Source organism: Falco cherrug, chromosome Z (assembly GCF_023634085.1).
Source record: "Falco cherrug isolate bFalChe1 chromosome Z, bFalChe1.pri, whole genome shotgun sequence".
In the NCBI taxonomy this organism is placed as follows: domain Eukaryota; kingdom Metazoa; phylum Chordata; class Aves; order Falconiformes; family Falconidae; genus Falco; species Falco cherrug.
In genome coordinates, this window is record NC_073720.1 from 83,329,991 (window position 1) to 83,345,248 (window position 15,258).

Below are 15,258 nucleotides of genomic sequence, written 5' to 3' on the forward strand. Positions count from 1 at the left end.
TCTGAAAGTTTTGTTAACTTTGGCTCCTTTCAGAAATGCTTAAGGATGTAGGGACATTTCAATAGTTTGGGTGTTTTTTTTACGTTCTAAATTTTTATCCAAATTTATGTTTTGTTCTCCCTCTGACAGTCAAAAGAGACGTTTGCACTTTTAAAATCTCTTCAGCAACAAAAAAAAAAAAAAAAAAAAGAGGATCATATATAAATTGACCTTGCATAAAAAATCTCAACTACTCAAGTTAATTTCTGAAGAAAGTACTCTAAAAGCAATTTTTGCACAGCTGGCTGGGTAGGAGTTGAAAGTATTTCAAGGTGGGTGGTCAGTCTTGCCTACTCAAATTAACTTCTCCAGTCTGCTTTGCCATATTTGGGTGTCTCTGTTTCCATGCAAGATACAGCCCTGTTGAAAACCTGAGTATCAATTGCTGGCATGTTCTGAAACTGCAGCCTTTTTACAGCTATACCATTCCCCCAAGCTCCATCTTGACAGAGTTGTTGGCTATGACCAGAAACACCTGTGAAAATGTGGATGTCACTTATGTGGACATCTGTTTTGCACAGGGCTCTGGCCTGCATGGCTGGTGCTTAAACACCCCTGCCAAATTTTAAAGCAATACACATGATGATGCAAAAACCATGTCAGAAATAAAGGAACTGTTTTATTATAAAAGCGTATCATGAAGCCTTCTGGCAATCTCTGGTGTTTCCTTCAGCCTCATTGCTTCCTGTGTTCCCCCCTGACACAGTGGTAAAACTTGTAAGAAAAAACAGATTGAGTAAAATGTCAAGTTGTTAAAAATGGCAGCCTTGCAGTGTCAAGTCGAAGTACCAGCAAGTGCAGGATACAGTTCCCTGGATAATGACTGAGTAATTTGGTCACACAATATTCTAAGGACAACCATTCCCCACTTCCTTTCTACTCCAATCTGTCATTAACTACATGGCACTCCAGCCAGTGCTGTCTCCTCCTGAGCGGTCCCTGACAAGAGCATCTTTCCAATGACAACATTTTATTGCCTACAGAGAAGACAAATCTAAAACTCTGCAGGGCTAAACTACCCAAACCCAAACAACGGGGCGAGTAATAAAATCATTTTCTCCAGCTGAAATCCTAAACAAAGCAAAAAGTCAGACTGTGCAGTCACACGGTATCTGGGTTAGCTGGTCTGTCTGGATATATATATAGAAAAGTCCAACTCCACAGGACAACTCAACAGGCCAGGTGGTAAACAGAAGAGCTGGCTAGGAAGGAAAGCAAATGCTCACCAAAATGATTTTCAACCTTGATCCCATGTGTGGTACCCCCATGACTGAAGTGGGAAAATTGAGATCTGAATGGGTCTTGCCCTTTCCTAGCCTACTACACCACCAACCAGTGGTCACATCCACTCACACTGGGACAACCTCAAATGCTTCTGCCATTACACAGATGGAACAAGAAGGAACCAGTTCTAGCCCTATTAACATAAGAAGAGAGTGTCCCCTCCCAGAAGAATAAAAAACAGCTTATCACAACAAAAATTTGGGGCAAAAGTCAAAATACTACAGTTACAATGTCAAAGTAGATGACCACCTTCCCTGTCCCTTTCTTCAGTAATGTCAACAATATTTGGCTTTAGGCACAAAATGCGCAGTACACTCCTTAATGTGATAGGTCTGGGAAAAAAAAGGTGATCTCTTGTTAGTGTAGGAGCAATAAAGGTTGCTTTACATAGTAGGCATGTGCTCACTTTTACTTTATTGATCAAACTAATTTTTCCTAAAGAAGGAAATTTTTGTACCAAAAAAAAACCCCCAGGAAATATTCTGATGTTCAAGCTCTAAGACAAATAGTAGTGTTTACATATGTGGCTGGGGTGGGGGGTGGGGGGGGTGGGGTGGAGAGAGAAGGGGGGGCGGGGGGTGTAAGGGGGAGGAAGGAAGAAAGGAAGGAATAGAAAGAAGAGAAAAAGAAAGGGAGACAAGAGAAAGGGAGAAAGAATGAGACAAAGAAAGAAAGAAAAAATGAAGGAAAAGAAGAAGCAAGGAAAAGAAAGAAGGAAGGAAGGGAGAGAGGAAGGAAGGGAGGGGGGGAAGGGGAGGGAGGAAGGAAAAAAAGAGAAGAAAGAAAGAAAGAAAGAAAGAAAGAAAGAAAGAAAGAAAGAAAGAAAGAAAGAAAGAAAGAAAGAAAGAAAGAAAGAAAGAAAGAAAGAAAGAAAGAAAGAAAGAAGGAAGAAAAAAGAAAGAAAGAAAGAAAGAAAGAAAGAAAGAAAGAAAGAATGAGACAAAAGAAAGAAAGAAAGAAAGAAGGAAAGAAAAAAGAAAGAAAAGAAAGAAAGAAAGAGATGAAAGAAAGAAGAAAGAGATGAAAGAAAGAAAGAAGAAAGAAAAAAGAAAGAAAGAAAGAAAGAAGAAAGAAAGAAAGGAGAAGGAAGGAAGGAAGGAAAGGAAGGAAGGAAGGAGAAGGAAGGAAGGAAGGAAGGAAGGAAGGAAGAGGAAGGAAGGAAGGAAGGAAGGAAAGAAGGAAGGAAGGAAGGAAGAGGAAGGAAGGAAGGAAGAAGGAAGGAAGGAAGGAAGGAAGGAAGGAAGGAAGGAAGGAAGGAAGGAAGGAAGGGAAGGAAGGAAGGGAGGAAGGATGGAGAGAAGGAAGGGAGGAAGGAAGGAAGGAAGGAAGGAAGGAAGGAAGGAAGGAAAGAAAGCAGAACCCAAACATATTTTCAGGAGGATTCTCCCTATGCAAAATGGCTTTGTTCTGAATAACTCTGTTCAAAGAACTAAAGCTATGATGATGATTACCCCACCTTATCTACACCACAATTCTCTTTTTACAGCTATCTGGAGAAGTTTATGTATCTGTACTGCCATTTCTCATGATAATTTTCTGACATTTTATCCCCTACAATTTTCCAAGCATCTTTCAAGTACCTCATAAGCACACCTTTAATTTAATGTCTGCACGTGCCCACTGGTCATGCAGCCAGCACTCAAAATCACAGCTGATTAGATACATAGTTTGGCTGCAGTCCCTGCTCCTTTTTGGAAGATATTTAGAGCTACTAATCAGTGTGGCAACATACACTTTTTTTCTCACAGAAAATATTTTTTTAAGCTCTAGTTTTCTTCATTGGAATATGACCAAAGCTTTGCTGGAATAGCCCATTGCGGGGCAAATCATGCTTGCCCTACACCTGGCTGCTTGTGCAAAATAACTTGAGTTACTACAGCAGCAGGAGTAGTAACTCAAGTTACTACAGTATCTTCATAATGTCTTTCTATTAAGACCTTTAGCCTTTAAGCCACTTACAGAAATACCTCTATTTAAATTTCCAGGATCACATCCTGCATTCACTCAGAGTTTCGCTGTATCCAATGAATTATTTCATGTAAAGTAAAATGGTTTAGATAATATTCTCTGAAAGAGGCAAAAAAGATTATATCCTCATTATAAGTACTAACATTTGTTACAATCTGGATACATTCAGAAAACTCTGGTACAGGAAAACACTTTCCTCCAAAAAAATTAATTCATACTGTGTTTGTATGTAAAAGACAGCCCATCTTTTCTGCAATAAGACTTAAGACTTCTAAAAGGATTGATCTCCTTCAGAACATAAGTATGAAAAACTACTTTGTACCTATGAATAAAATTCCTTCATTTCTCTGATGAATAAACAAAGAGCTATATGAAAGCTAGAAGTGTGTAATCCCTATGTCTAGATCTGAGACGTTTCCTTGGAAACAATGCAAAAACAGCAGGGAATGTGTAGGCATCCTCTGAACAGTATTTAATGTGAGGGCACTGTTCCTTGTATCTATGGAAGTCTGTAAAGGAATGTGAAAAAAGAAATTATTGTTCTATAATAAGTCTTCAGGAAGAGCCAGCAATAGTGGCCTAAAAACTACTTATTAATTCACAGTCTTAGCTTCTTGTGAAACTTTCTGAGTATCAAGTTTCAGCTCTGTTGGATATGAGGTTAGTTTATTCTTTTCCTTTGTTTGGAGGAAGGAGCAGCCTACAAAAAGTTTGAATTTGCTACAATTACTTGTTTATTAGGGCTTGTTTTCATACAGGGCATCATTGCTCTTGCATTTTAAATATGATTTACATTTGATGATGTCCAACCTATTTTGAAAAGCCCTCCACAGCACCAGTAACAACATGAGTATTCTAATACAGAAAAATTCCAACTGGTTTAATTAAACAGCAAGGCTACCAGTTTGGGTTAAATATGTGACACAGACTCATTCTGAAGAAAAAATCACCTAATTATTGAGTGAACCAGAAGCTGTAAATGTTATGAAGACACTCTGATATCTACCATCTCCACATCCCCATAATAATTCTGCTCTCAATCACCTCATTGGAATTACTATGGTGTAATTACACTGGGGAAGATGATATCAGAATCTGGCCATGTTACTTAGCATTTAACACTTCAGTTACTCTAGACAAAACACGAACTTGGCTGTCTCTATGCCAGGTTTTACAAATAACACAGAGAATTTGGTCATTCAGGGCATGAAAATTACTTCGGTAGCTATTGAACATTGACAAACCTGTTTCATTTGGAAATGTGTTTCAAAACCACTAGGTGGTTTTCTTTTCTAGCTGAACACACAAGCCCAGGGCTCAAAACAAAACACTACCAGGAAGGACTGTATTACTAATTCAAACACTGAAATAAGACCACGTTCATTGACTGCAGCGCATTCAGGCAGCAGGGAATGTGATCTTTCTCCAGGGTTGATGAGGAGCAGCAGCTGCCGTAGTCCTCATGTCAGCTGGAACATTACAGCTAATAAGGAGACAAGCCTGCCCTCCTTTAAATAAATAGGAGATTTTTCATTTAATAAGATAGGAAGTTGGTTCAGCCCACATGAGGCCACTTTTACTATTGCTTCAACGTCCCAACAGAAATGAATTCAGGTCAGTGTAGCTGCAAAATACAAATAAACCGTGGCCACAGAATACCGTGTCCAAATGCATACAGGTTGAAATGTACTTGCAAATTAAAAGGTACTTTGCTTACCACAATGTTTAGGTAAATTGGGAACTCTTCTCTTGAATGTATGCAATCAAGGATTAAGCATTTGTTAAGAAAGCTGAACAGGTTGCACAGGCAGGGAAGTCCTATTCTTGCACATCACTTGGGTGTTATCAGTCACTGCATAACGTAGCAGAATGCAGTGAATGCAAGACAGCATCTTTCCTTTACACTAAACTTTGATTTGAAATAGGTCCTATGAATAAACAGTAGGTTTCAGTAGCATGTACTTCTAATTTAAGGAAAAACAAATGGTGATTTTCTCACATAAAAAAGAAAGTCTCCACACCTTCAGCAGAAGTCTCTCTAAACAATTATTAATACAGGTAATTTTTGAAAGGTACACCAAAAATTGCACGTAGCATATGTGTGTATACTACAAAGAGCAGTGTCCAGACACATATTTGCCAGTAGGCATAAATGAAATAACTTAAAAGAGAACAATGTGGGTACAGGTGCAGGCAAATAGAAGCCTACATGCTACATGCTTTTAAGCTGGTTCTGTTGCAATTGAGGTGCTGCCTGGAAATGGTGTTGTGAGGCATGCAGCTCCTGTCCCTCCACACCATCATCTGGTCTGGTCATAGCACCATCCTGACACCCACAGACTCCGGAGCCAGCATCTTTCCTCCCAGCATGCTCCCAGAGCATTTCCACTCTCCCCCACACACATTCCCCTCAGAAGCTAGAAAAATGAAGGCTGAAAAGGGACATGGTTATTCTCTATAACTGAACAGAGAAATAAAAGTATCAAGGGATAAGTGTCAGAAAGAAAAAAGACCTATTCAAGCTAAAGACAATGCTGGCAAGAATAAACATGGGTATAAACTGGCCAAGAAGCAATTCCAGCTAGATATTAGAATCAGACTTAAAGAGAGCCATGACGATCTGGGACAGCCCTCCAAGAAGGAGCTGAGAAAACAACAGGATTAAATGAATTTTAAGACAAAGCCTAAGACAGACCTGAAAAGACTCTATTCTGCCTTCTTTGTTAAGGTTTATGACTATGACTCATTACCATTCTACATTTCATTCAAATTTCACATCCCCTCTTACACTGCTAAGACAGAAATATGCATGTCAGAGAATTACATGTTGGAACACAAAGGTTTGTAACCTCTTTCCATAAAATTCCACATCTACAAAGCGCAAGTTCCTACAGTTTTGGTCTGTTCAAAGCTGGAGGGGACAAGCAACCAGACAGAGCTGGTGTGAGTCCCAGGGTCCAATAAGCACTTTGAAACATATTCACTAAGTAAAGACTTTCAAATGTCTCCAAAAAATGCAGGTGTGCAAATTACTCCTGATACAGACAAGAGTTATGTTTCCAGCATCCCCTCAACCACTGTTAAACAACACCCCCACAAGCATTTTTCAGCTCATGAAAGCTTTATGAGCTGAAAGCTCCTTCAGGTTTGGGGTTTTTTTTCAGCTGCTAATCCATTACCTTCCAGCAACAGCATCACCCCTCACGCTACAACACATAGGAGCTATGAGAACACAAAAGGGCACGAGGTGTTACGTTTTGCATCTCTGCAGTGAAAGACAAACTACTCTGTCCTATCTGATGCAGCGGAAAGCTGCTAATGTGGTAACACATCACAGTGCAGGGCTATTTTGCTTTCTCACTTCCACAACACAGTCACTAGCCCAAAGGAACAGCCTGTTGTTCCACTCAAGTGAATGAAGTTCCAGGCTCCTTCCATTGTGATACGTGTGCCTGGTCCTTTTTGTAGCATAAAAAGGGACGTTTCCCCATGCACAAATATATTTTCCTTATTAACTGGGACACCTGCTCTAGATCTGCCCATGTGCCATAGGCTGTCAGAAAAACCGTTTCTTACATCCCTCATTAAGTTGTGCACCTGCCTCACACTTGCTCACAGGAAAAGTATATGGATTGTTTGTACAATACATTTTCTCAATGAAAACTGCTGTATTCTTATACAAATAAGCAGCTTAATCCATTCAGTGGTATGTTCTTTCTTGCCAGCATTAGAGTGCATTTTCCAGAATTTAAGCTAATGCGTTTGACCTTCCACCAGGCCCCCAAATTACTTGTTTCCATGGGTAATTTTTTTTATCTAAAAGTAACCGAAACTTTCTTTATGAAAGTTTTAATCGATCGCAAGCATGCATTTTAAAAACTAAGAGTATAACTATTTACCTCTTGAATGGCACATGGAAAGAAGTCCTCTAGGACAATCTCTTTCTGGTCTAATAAATATAAGGTTTTATTGTGTTTAGAAGAATAAAAATATTTAATATCAAGTTTCAGTTATGTATTGTACTACTTAATGTTAAGGGGTGGGTTGTGGGGGTGGTGTCTAAGACAGCCTAAGACCCTTGCCACTATATTTAATTGAATTTAAACCAGTGAACATTCAACATCTTTCAAGTGCAGCTTGAGTCTACAACAATAATGAAGAATAATATCTTCCACATTCTATGTATCCATAACACATTCCATACATCGACAGCACATTCCAGTCACAGGCTTCAAAGCACTTCAGCAAAGTTGGTGCCTGTTTAGCAAGGGTTTGAGACTGAGAAGAAAAGCGCGAGAAACCCTTCCTGCTTCTCCCTCTACCAGTGCATGGCCACAGGTGAACTCACCAGAGATAGAGCAGCAACAGGCTGCCCTTGCCACACTTCACCGGGAGGCAGGACACCCACCGATCACAAAGGGACGCCTGCGCCGCAAGGGATATGCTCTCTCCTCCTTGCTGGGAACTGCTAAAAATGTCTCCGTCTCTCAAAACTCCATTCACTTGGCATGACCCTTCCCTTCAACATGGAGCATAAGGTATTGCTCACAACAACAAAGCCTAATAGCACCTCCATGGAGCACTTAAATATTATTATGCCTACACTACAGATGGAGCTGCAGAGAGTAATATTCAGCGTGTTAGTATAATAGCAAGTTTTTACTGTAATTAAGTGATACGGCTGATAGGAAACAAAACATGGTACCATATTTCTGCTGAGGCCTGCTTGACTATTAAACTGTTGCTTCTGGCAAAAGCTGAATAACAAAGAGGTGAAGAAAGATGGAAAAAATTAATATCATCAATATTTCCAACACTTGTGTATACACAAGAAGGAAAATATTATATTCATTTATACACAATACCGCTTGCACAGCCAACCTCTCAGTATTATTCCCATTTGAAACAGCTAGTATTTGAAGGGCTTTGGTAAGCAAGTTGTCATTTCTTAGAAGGCTCTTTTGGAGGCTTGACTTGAAAATCACACTGGCCTTTGCTTGTAACTCTCCCTGATTATTTTATTTAAGAGTGTTAAGCTATATTATCTTGAAAACAAGTTAAAGTAAAGAAGAAAAACCTTTATTTTATCAGAGAGATGTAGTGATGACAACTGTCTTTCTTTTTCCCATTTAGCTGAGAGCAAGAAGTGAAAGGTACAGTTTATGTAGTGGATCATTATGACTGTGGATCAGTTTTCAAAGAGTGATAGAATAAGAAGTTGAACAATGTCCTAGTGAAAGGCTTATGTTACTAAAATTTGACAAATTCATTCCTCTTCAGCACCTCCTATGTACATTTTCTTCAGTACAAAGAAAAGTTTATGGATTGAGGAACAATGGAGTGAAACTTGGGCTTGACAGGATTTTTCAGATGCAGTCTTTCATTTCTGGAGAAAGGAGAGGAAACACTAATTCAAATCCTCAGACAGAATAAATCTTTGGCAGCTCTGACTTAATTTGTGGTAAGTAGGTATAGGGTGCCTTTTCTTTGTGGATAGCTAAATGGAAGAATTTCCACTGCCATACACTGAAAACAGAAAAATAAACTCCTTTTTGACCTTGCACCAGATAAATGATAAATCCCTTTATGTTTAAAGAGGATACAGATGCTGCCATATAGAAAATGTCATAATATTTCAAGAAAAAGATCTTTTTTTTCCATGCTGACAGACTAAATCATTCCTAAAGGCAATTTTATGGATGTATAGCTTTAACTCTGCTTATAAACACCCACACACATATGCACATACATACCTAGAAAATGCATGCATAGCTTTAGAAAGCCTGTGAAGGTACATAAGGAAAATACTGAAGAAAGTCTGTCCTGAGGACCTGATCACCCAAGTGAAAGCACGAGTAGCTATGAGGAGCAGTTATGCATTTATCCACTGTCCTTTAGATAACACATTTTGAACTAATTCCTAATTTAATGCATCACATACCCACACCATTCGAAAAACTATAAAATAAGGCTCTCCTTGATGTATATGCAGATAAATCCTGCATTGTATATCCTGTGCACTATCTGAAAAACCACCAAGTTTCCACATCCTTCCAGACCATCCTACTTCTTTCCATCCACCTGGAATGTACAGCTGCCCAATACAATCCCCTCTGTCATATATAATAAACTGTAGTATAACTCAGCAAAGTAACAGGGAAAATGAGTTCACTACTACACAGTCCAACTATTAATCATTAAGCCAAAGTAACTGAATTTCCACAGGTACAAAACTATTTAATATGTGGCTTAACTTTAGTCTTCAGAAATTACCTTTCTGTTGGGACTTACCGGACTCGTCTCATTTAATTGAGACTTCCAAGACACTGGCAACATCTAAAGCTTCATACAAAACAATGATAATATACCACAGAAACAAAAGTAGTGTTTAACTGTTAAAATAGCAGAACTATTATTTTCTGAAATAGAAGGTTAAGCTACCACTGATATGACTTGTCCTGTATATATGAAGTAGAATAATAAGCATGAAGTGAATAAATATACAAAATACACTGTATGAAAAGTCTAATAATGGCATGGCATGTCTCAAGGAAACTACTTCTGCCTTTTGATTTTTGAATGAAATTCTATCAATCACCTACTTGATGAAACCAACAAAAAGACTTCCAGAAATTATGCGTTCTGTTGGATGAGTTCTTTAAAGACATGGATGTTATGGAAAAGAACCAATGAGAAAACAGTTTCTTATATAAACATTCAAAAGCATTACATATAGTTAAAGTGTATAAGTCATAAAATGAATTTTTACTATGTTCTCTCAAAAACAAAAACCAAACCCCTATAAAATAACTAAACAGAATGCAACATTTAACCTAATAGATGTTTTGAGCTTTATCCTTATTGTCAGTTCTACATTCCATTTTAAAAAATAAGGTTTTACCAAAACATTGTAAATAATAGTTGGTTCACAGGCTTCTTTAATGCAAAATTGCATAGGCTTCAGCTATTGCATTATGGAGACACATTTGTTATAAAACTCAAGAGTACATTGCTACTTTAGGAATTTGTGTTCTGGATACCCATGGAACTGAAGCTACATACACATGTACAGGGCCATCAGCTAAAAAAAGTAATGAAACTAAAAATTATGTCAATTTGCATCACAGATTCTGTGAAACAAATTTTTGAAAGTGTTATGATATGCTACAAAAATGTGCAAAAACCCTTCCCCCAAATCACAGGACATCCAATTGTGGACGCAGTAGAGTGCCTTAACCTTTTTTAGCTGGCTACACTGTACATGGCATTGTTAATTGCTACAGACTAATGGAATGTTAAAATAACCTAGTGCTTCATTTAGGACTAGTAATGCATGGAATGGAAGCTGTGAAATTAAAACGCTTGTTTCACAGATAGCTGAAGTTAAATCAGTGACTTGACAACGTTAAATAAGAAAACTGTACTATAGCCATCATGACTTTTAAGAGGAAATATAACAGTTTCATATTCATTCTTACATAGAAATTAATCTCACCCCAAACCGTATATATAACACATCTCGGAGTTTTTTAAATGGATAGAAAAACAGACCTACCAATATTTAGTAAGTTGCTGTCTAGATAAAACTTGTGTTTTGCATTCTTCAGTGATCCGAGAAACATCTCCAGTATATGCTAAAGTACACCTGTTTGTTATGATAAATTGTCCATTCTGATGGACTGCATGTCTAAAAGGCAAAATCTTACCTGTATCATTGCCTGTGATTTGAATAACATATAATCTTATGTCATTTCCACTATCAGGGTGTGAAGTAGAAGGAGACACCTCTTGAGGTTGCAAAGCCTCTGTGGCCTCCTTCACTTTCGGTGGTGCAGTAGGTCGTGCAACTGCAGTAGCAGTGGATGCTGTGAAATATTCCTTATCGATTTCTGGTTCTAACATCTTTCCTGTCAGATCATCATCAGTAGTGGCTTTACTGGGAGAAATAGATTCATCAATTATGATGATGTCATTGCTTGTTACCTCCTCTTCTTCCTCAGGAATGATACGCGGTGACTTTTGAGCAACAAAAGGTTTGGATGCTGATGTAGGCTGAGTTTTGTCTATAGCACTAATGGAAGGTGTAGTTACATCGCTGAGAATTATTGCCTTATCTGTTGTATTAGCTAAAAATGTAGCTGGTTTTATTTCTTCAGGTTCTTCTGATATTCCTGAACCTTCCAGAGTTTGGCTTGGAGAAGCTCCCAAAGTCAGATGAGTAATGCTTTCCACAGTAGAACGACCTGTTGGCTTCATATGGGGAGGCAACACAGATTCCCAGCTCCCGACATCACTGTCTTCTTCCCTGGAGGGCATTCCTCTGCTTTCGTGTGCTTTTGCTTGGGTACCCACTGTGACAGGCATCCCTTCAGTGACCTTTTCTTGATCAGTAGCAGTTTTGGCTTTCGGAGTCACTGTGAGGTGCAAGGTCCTGGTGCTAGTTTCATCAGGTTCCAGAACTCTTCCATAATCTGTGAACTTCACTGCAGGCACTGATACTTCTGTTGCTGGATATGTCTCATCATAAGCTGAACCTGTCTCATCCTGTTTTTCTTGAACAGCTGTCTGAGATGCTTCAGATCCTGGTGCTGTCTTTTGTTCATCTGTTTGGACAGATGTCACAGGTAAGGTAGAGTCTGTGGCAGTACCTGGTTCCTTATCTTGCTCTTTTGTGGAGAGTTCCTCTGGGAAGACCTTACTATCTTTCCCAGTTGTTTCTGTTGCTTCCGTATGAAAGATACCATCAAAATCAGTCTGATCAGTAACTGGCATATCTCTAGTGACCTCACTCTCTACAGTAACTGGAACTAGAGAAGCATCATGTTTTTTCTGTGGAACTGAAGTATCTACCTCTGTTACATCTGTAAATACAATAGATTCCTTTGTCCCTCCAAAGCTAGCTGATGGTGTTCCTTTTCTGTCTTGAAGTGTTGCCACTGACTGATCCTCAGCTGATGTCGCAGTGCGTGTCTGGCCTTCCTCTGCCACTGTGTATTTTGAGACCTCCATTTCAGCAGACACTTTTTCAGCAGGCGTTGTTACCGATGTCTCAGCAGCCTCTCTGTGTTCGGCCTCTGGGGTTGGAATGGACACTTGCAAAACATACCCTGATGTTTCATCTCCTTCGTGTTCTGTTACCTCCATGATTGTGGGCATAATAGTAACACTTGAGGAGCTAAAAGACTTTATTGTTGCACTACTTTCATCCACTGATATTTTGGATACTGTGGTCATTTCCAGATCCAAAGAGCTGCCTGGGTGGGAGACACCTGTAGTATCTTTACTCTCATTAAAATCAGCTGATACAGCTCCCTCATCACTTTTCATTTCCACTGGCTTCATGCTTGTCTCAGTTTCATCTGTAACTGCTGAAATCAGAGCTTCTGGATGCTTTGTATATTCTGTAATTTGCCCTGGAGATGTAGGCTCCATTCCAGAGATACCATCTTCTGTATCTAACTCATGTACTCCCTCAGTACGAGATGACTCTTCTGTCATATACCCCTGACCTTCATCTGTTGGCAGCGACATGCCAGAAGCCAGAGGAGTCTGTGTGAACTTCTCACTTGCAGAGCAACCCTCAGATTCTGCTGTAACACAAGTAGGAATGACAGTTGTGGCATGAGAGATCTTAATATCCATTGTTCTTGTTTCTGGCTCCTTTGTTTTCTCCTGCTCCTCTAAAATGGCTGATTCTTCTGTTTGCTGAGATGAGTGGATAGCGGATGTGGTGCCTTCTCCAAAGTTTTGGAGGGAAACAGTACTTCCTGAGAGAGTGATGGCCTCAGATCCTGTTTGATTAACAGTCGATACAGAAAAGGATACAGGTATTCCAGATGACACGGTAGGCTGCACATCTCTCAGGTCCTCTCTGATTCCTTGAGCTGATGCCTCATTATCAAACACCATCACAGAACTAAATTTAACATATGGAGTTGACTTATCTGCTGTAGAAAACTGTCCAGTGGTTACTGCATGCTCATCTACGAGTGTCTCTGATGCAGCAGGCACATCTGATTCTGGGGTGCTACCAGTAGCCATGCCAGAAACTCTATCAGGCATAATGGTGTACATGCTCTCTGTGCCCTCCCCCTCTGTAGTAAGATCATACTGATCAGTTAACAAAGCTTTAGGGATTACAACAGTTGTAAGTTTCTTGTCAGATTTTGCCTCCATTGACTTTTTTGTGGGTTCTTTTGTTGAGTGGGCACCAAGATACTCTTTTGTTAGTGAAACTGAAGTCCCTGTCCTGGGAAACTCTCTCCAGGAAGTTGGTAACAAGCTATCTGTAGCTGCCATCACAGGACCCACTTCTATTTGTTCAGTCTGATTATCAGCATCATGTTTTTGTGTATCTCCTGTTTCAGTATCTTCCCACAAACCAGTGGAACTCTTAGCTACAGCTGTGCTATCCTGAAAAATTATAGAGGTCAAGAAAGCGTCCTCAATGCTTTCAGACCTACCTTGTTCCTCGGGCAACTCTGCTTCAGAGTAAGTGTGCTCCAGTTCCAATGCTGCAGATGTGCTCTCTGTTAACCTAGGTGAAACATCGTATTCAGTCCTTCCCAGCGTACCGTAAGTGCTTATTTCACCATCTGTGACAGTCTGAGGTAGAAGGGTGGTTAACTTAATGTTCTCCATAAGCACCTCCATTTCCCTTTTTTCCTCAGCCACATCAGTAGTCATTTCTTTATCTTCTTCAGTTTCTATGGTTGTTTCCTCCAAAGCAGGGACCTCTGTTTTGGTGACAGCCACTTCAGTAATCGGAGTCTCAAAAACAGGAGGTTTAAGAGTAACTCGAGCAGATGATGATTTCACACTGTCGGTTTTCAGAGATGTGATCAGCTTAACAGTTGTAGGCTCTGATGTGATTTTTTTAGCTTAAAAAGGAAAAAAAAGAAAAGAAGTTAGTGTATCGTTCAGTCAGAACACAAATGTTACTTTAGTTCAGTTCGAATGTTCACAACAAAAACTAGATGCTACACTGAGAAAAAAGCATAAAGGTCAAAGGCTTTAGGTAGCTGTTCAGCATACAACAGAGCCTTGAATGACATGAAATAACACATTATAAAGCTGCAGAACATCTAATTTAAAGTCAGATGAAATGACAAGAGCAGCAGTATTCTTCATATTCATTGTTTATATAATTACCCCTAGAAGTACTCATACGAGTACCAATCATACAACTAAGTACCTATCAGGGAATATAAAAGTTTATTTCATGATGACATGAATGAGTGTTACTGCAAACCTGTGGGTTTTCTTCAAAGCTTACTGTAGCATACAACTCAAATATATAAAGGGAGTGAAATAACATTTTCATTTATTTTCAGCACATAATTACAAATTGCAAAAAGGAACCTTCGCTGGTATGAGAGCATGCTTAAGCAACAGGAACGAACATGCCATCAGAAAGTACTGTTTTACAATGCCACAGGAGCTGCTGCCCTGCATTTAAATTATACAGAGAGAAATTTATTGTGGGGAAAGGTGAAAACAGAAAACCATAAGATCATAAACTTAATACTATAATGATGTTGATCTTTGGAAGACATTTCAAAGATGTACATCTGAAACTCCTCCAGACACAAAAGTGTTTCTATGGGAGTGTTGAACATGAAAAGGCAGCGTTGAATCTTCTGAATGATGGGAAGAATAAGGGGATAGCTATCCCAGATTCATAAAAGACACAAAGACAGACCTGTCCAGTGAACCAAATTGTGATGTTTTAGAGCATCTTGCTGCCATATGCCTTGTCCACTACTTCTGCCCCAGATTTCCATCCTGTCTGAGAAGCAAATGTGTGCTGACAGCCATGACACTGTAAAGTCTAGTATCTGATTTTAAACTCCTGAAAAATGTGAGTTTGTGCTCAGAAAACAAGATTTACTCGGGAAAATCCTATAGGAACACCTTCCCTTCTTCCAGTTCTTGCAGCTCAGTAACCTTCAGAAGGGAAATGGGAGC

At 39.3% G+C, this 15,258-nt stretch overlaps 1 protein-coding gene across 2 annotated transcripts in view; it reads right to left on the reverse strand.

The window, feature by feature from the left end:
- VCAN (versican) overlaps positions 1-15,258 on the reverse strand; it is a 118,437-nt gene that overhangs the window by 45,510 nt on the left and 57,669 nt on the right. Inside the window, exon 7 of one of the 2 annotated variants that reach the window (XM_055699677.1) lies at positions 13,755-14,171. In XM_055699677.1, coding sequence (XP_055555652.1) covers positions 13,755-14,171 — 417 coding nt within the window. Of the gene's footprint in view, positions 1-10,997; positions 14,172-15,258 lie in introns of both variants that reach the window. The other variant, XM_027813124.2, reaches the window with a different exon arrangement.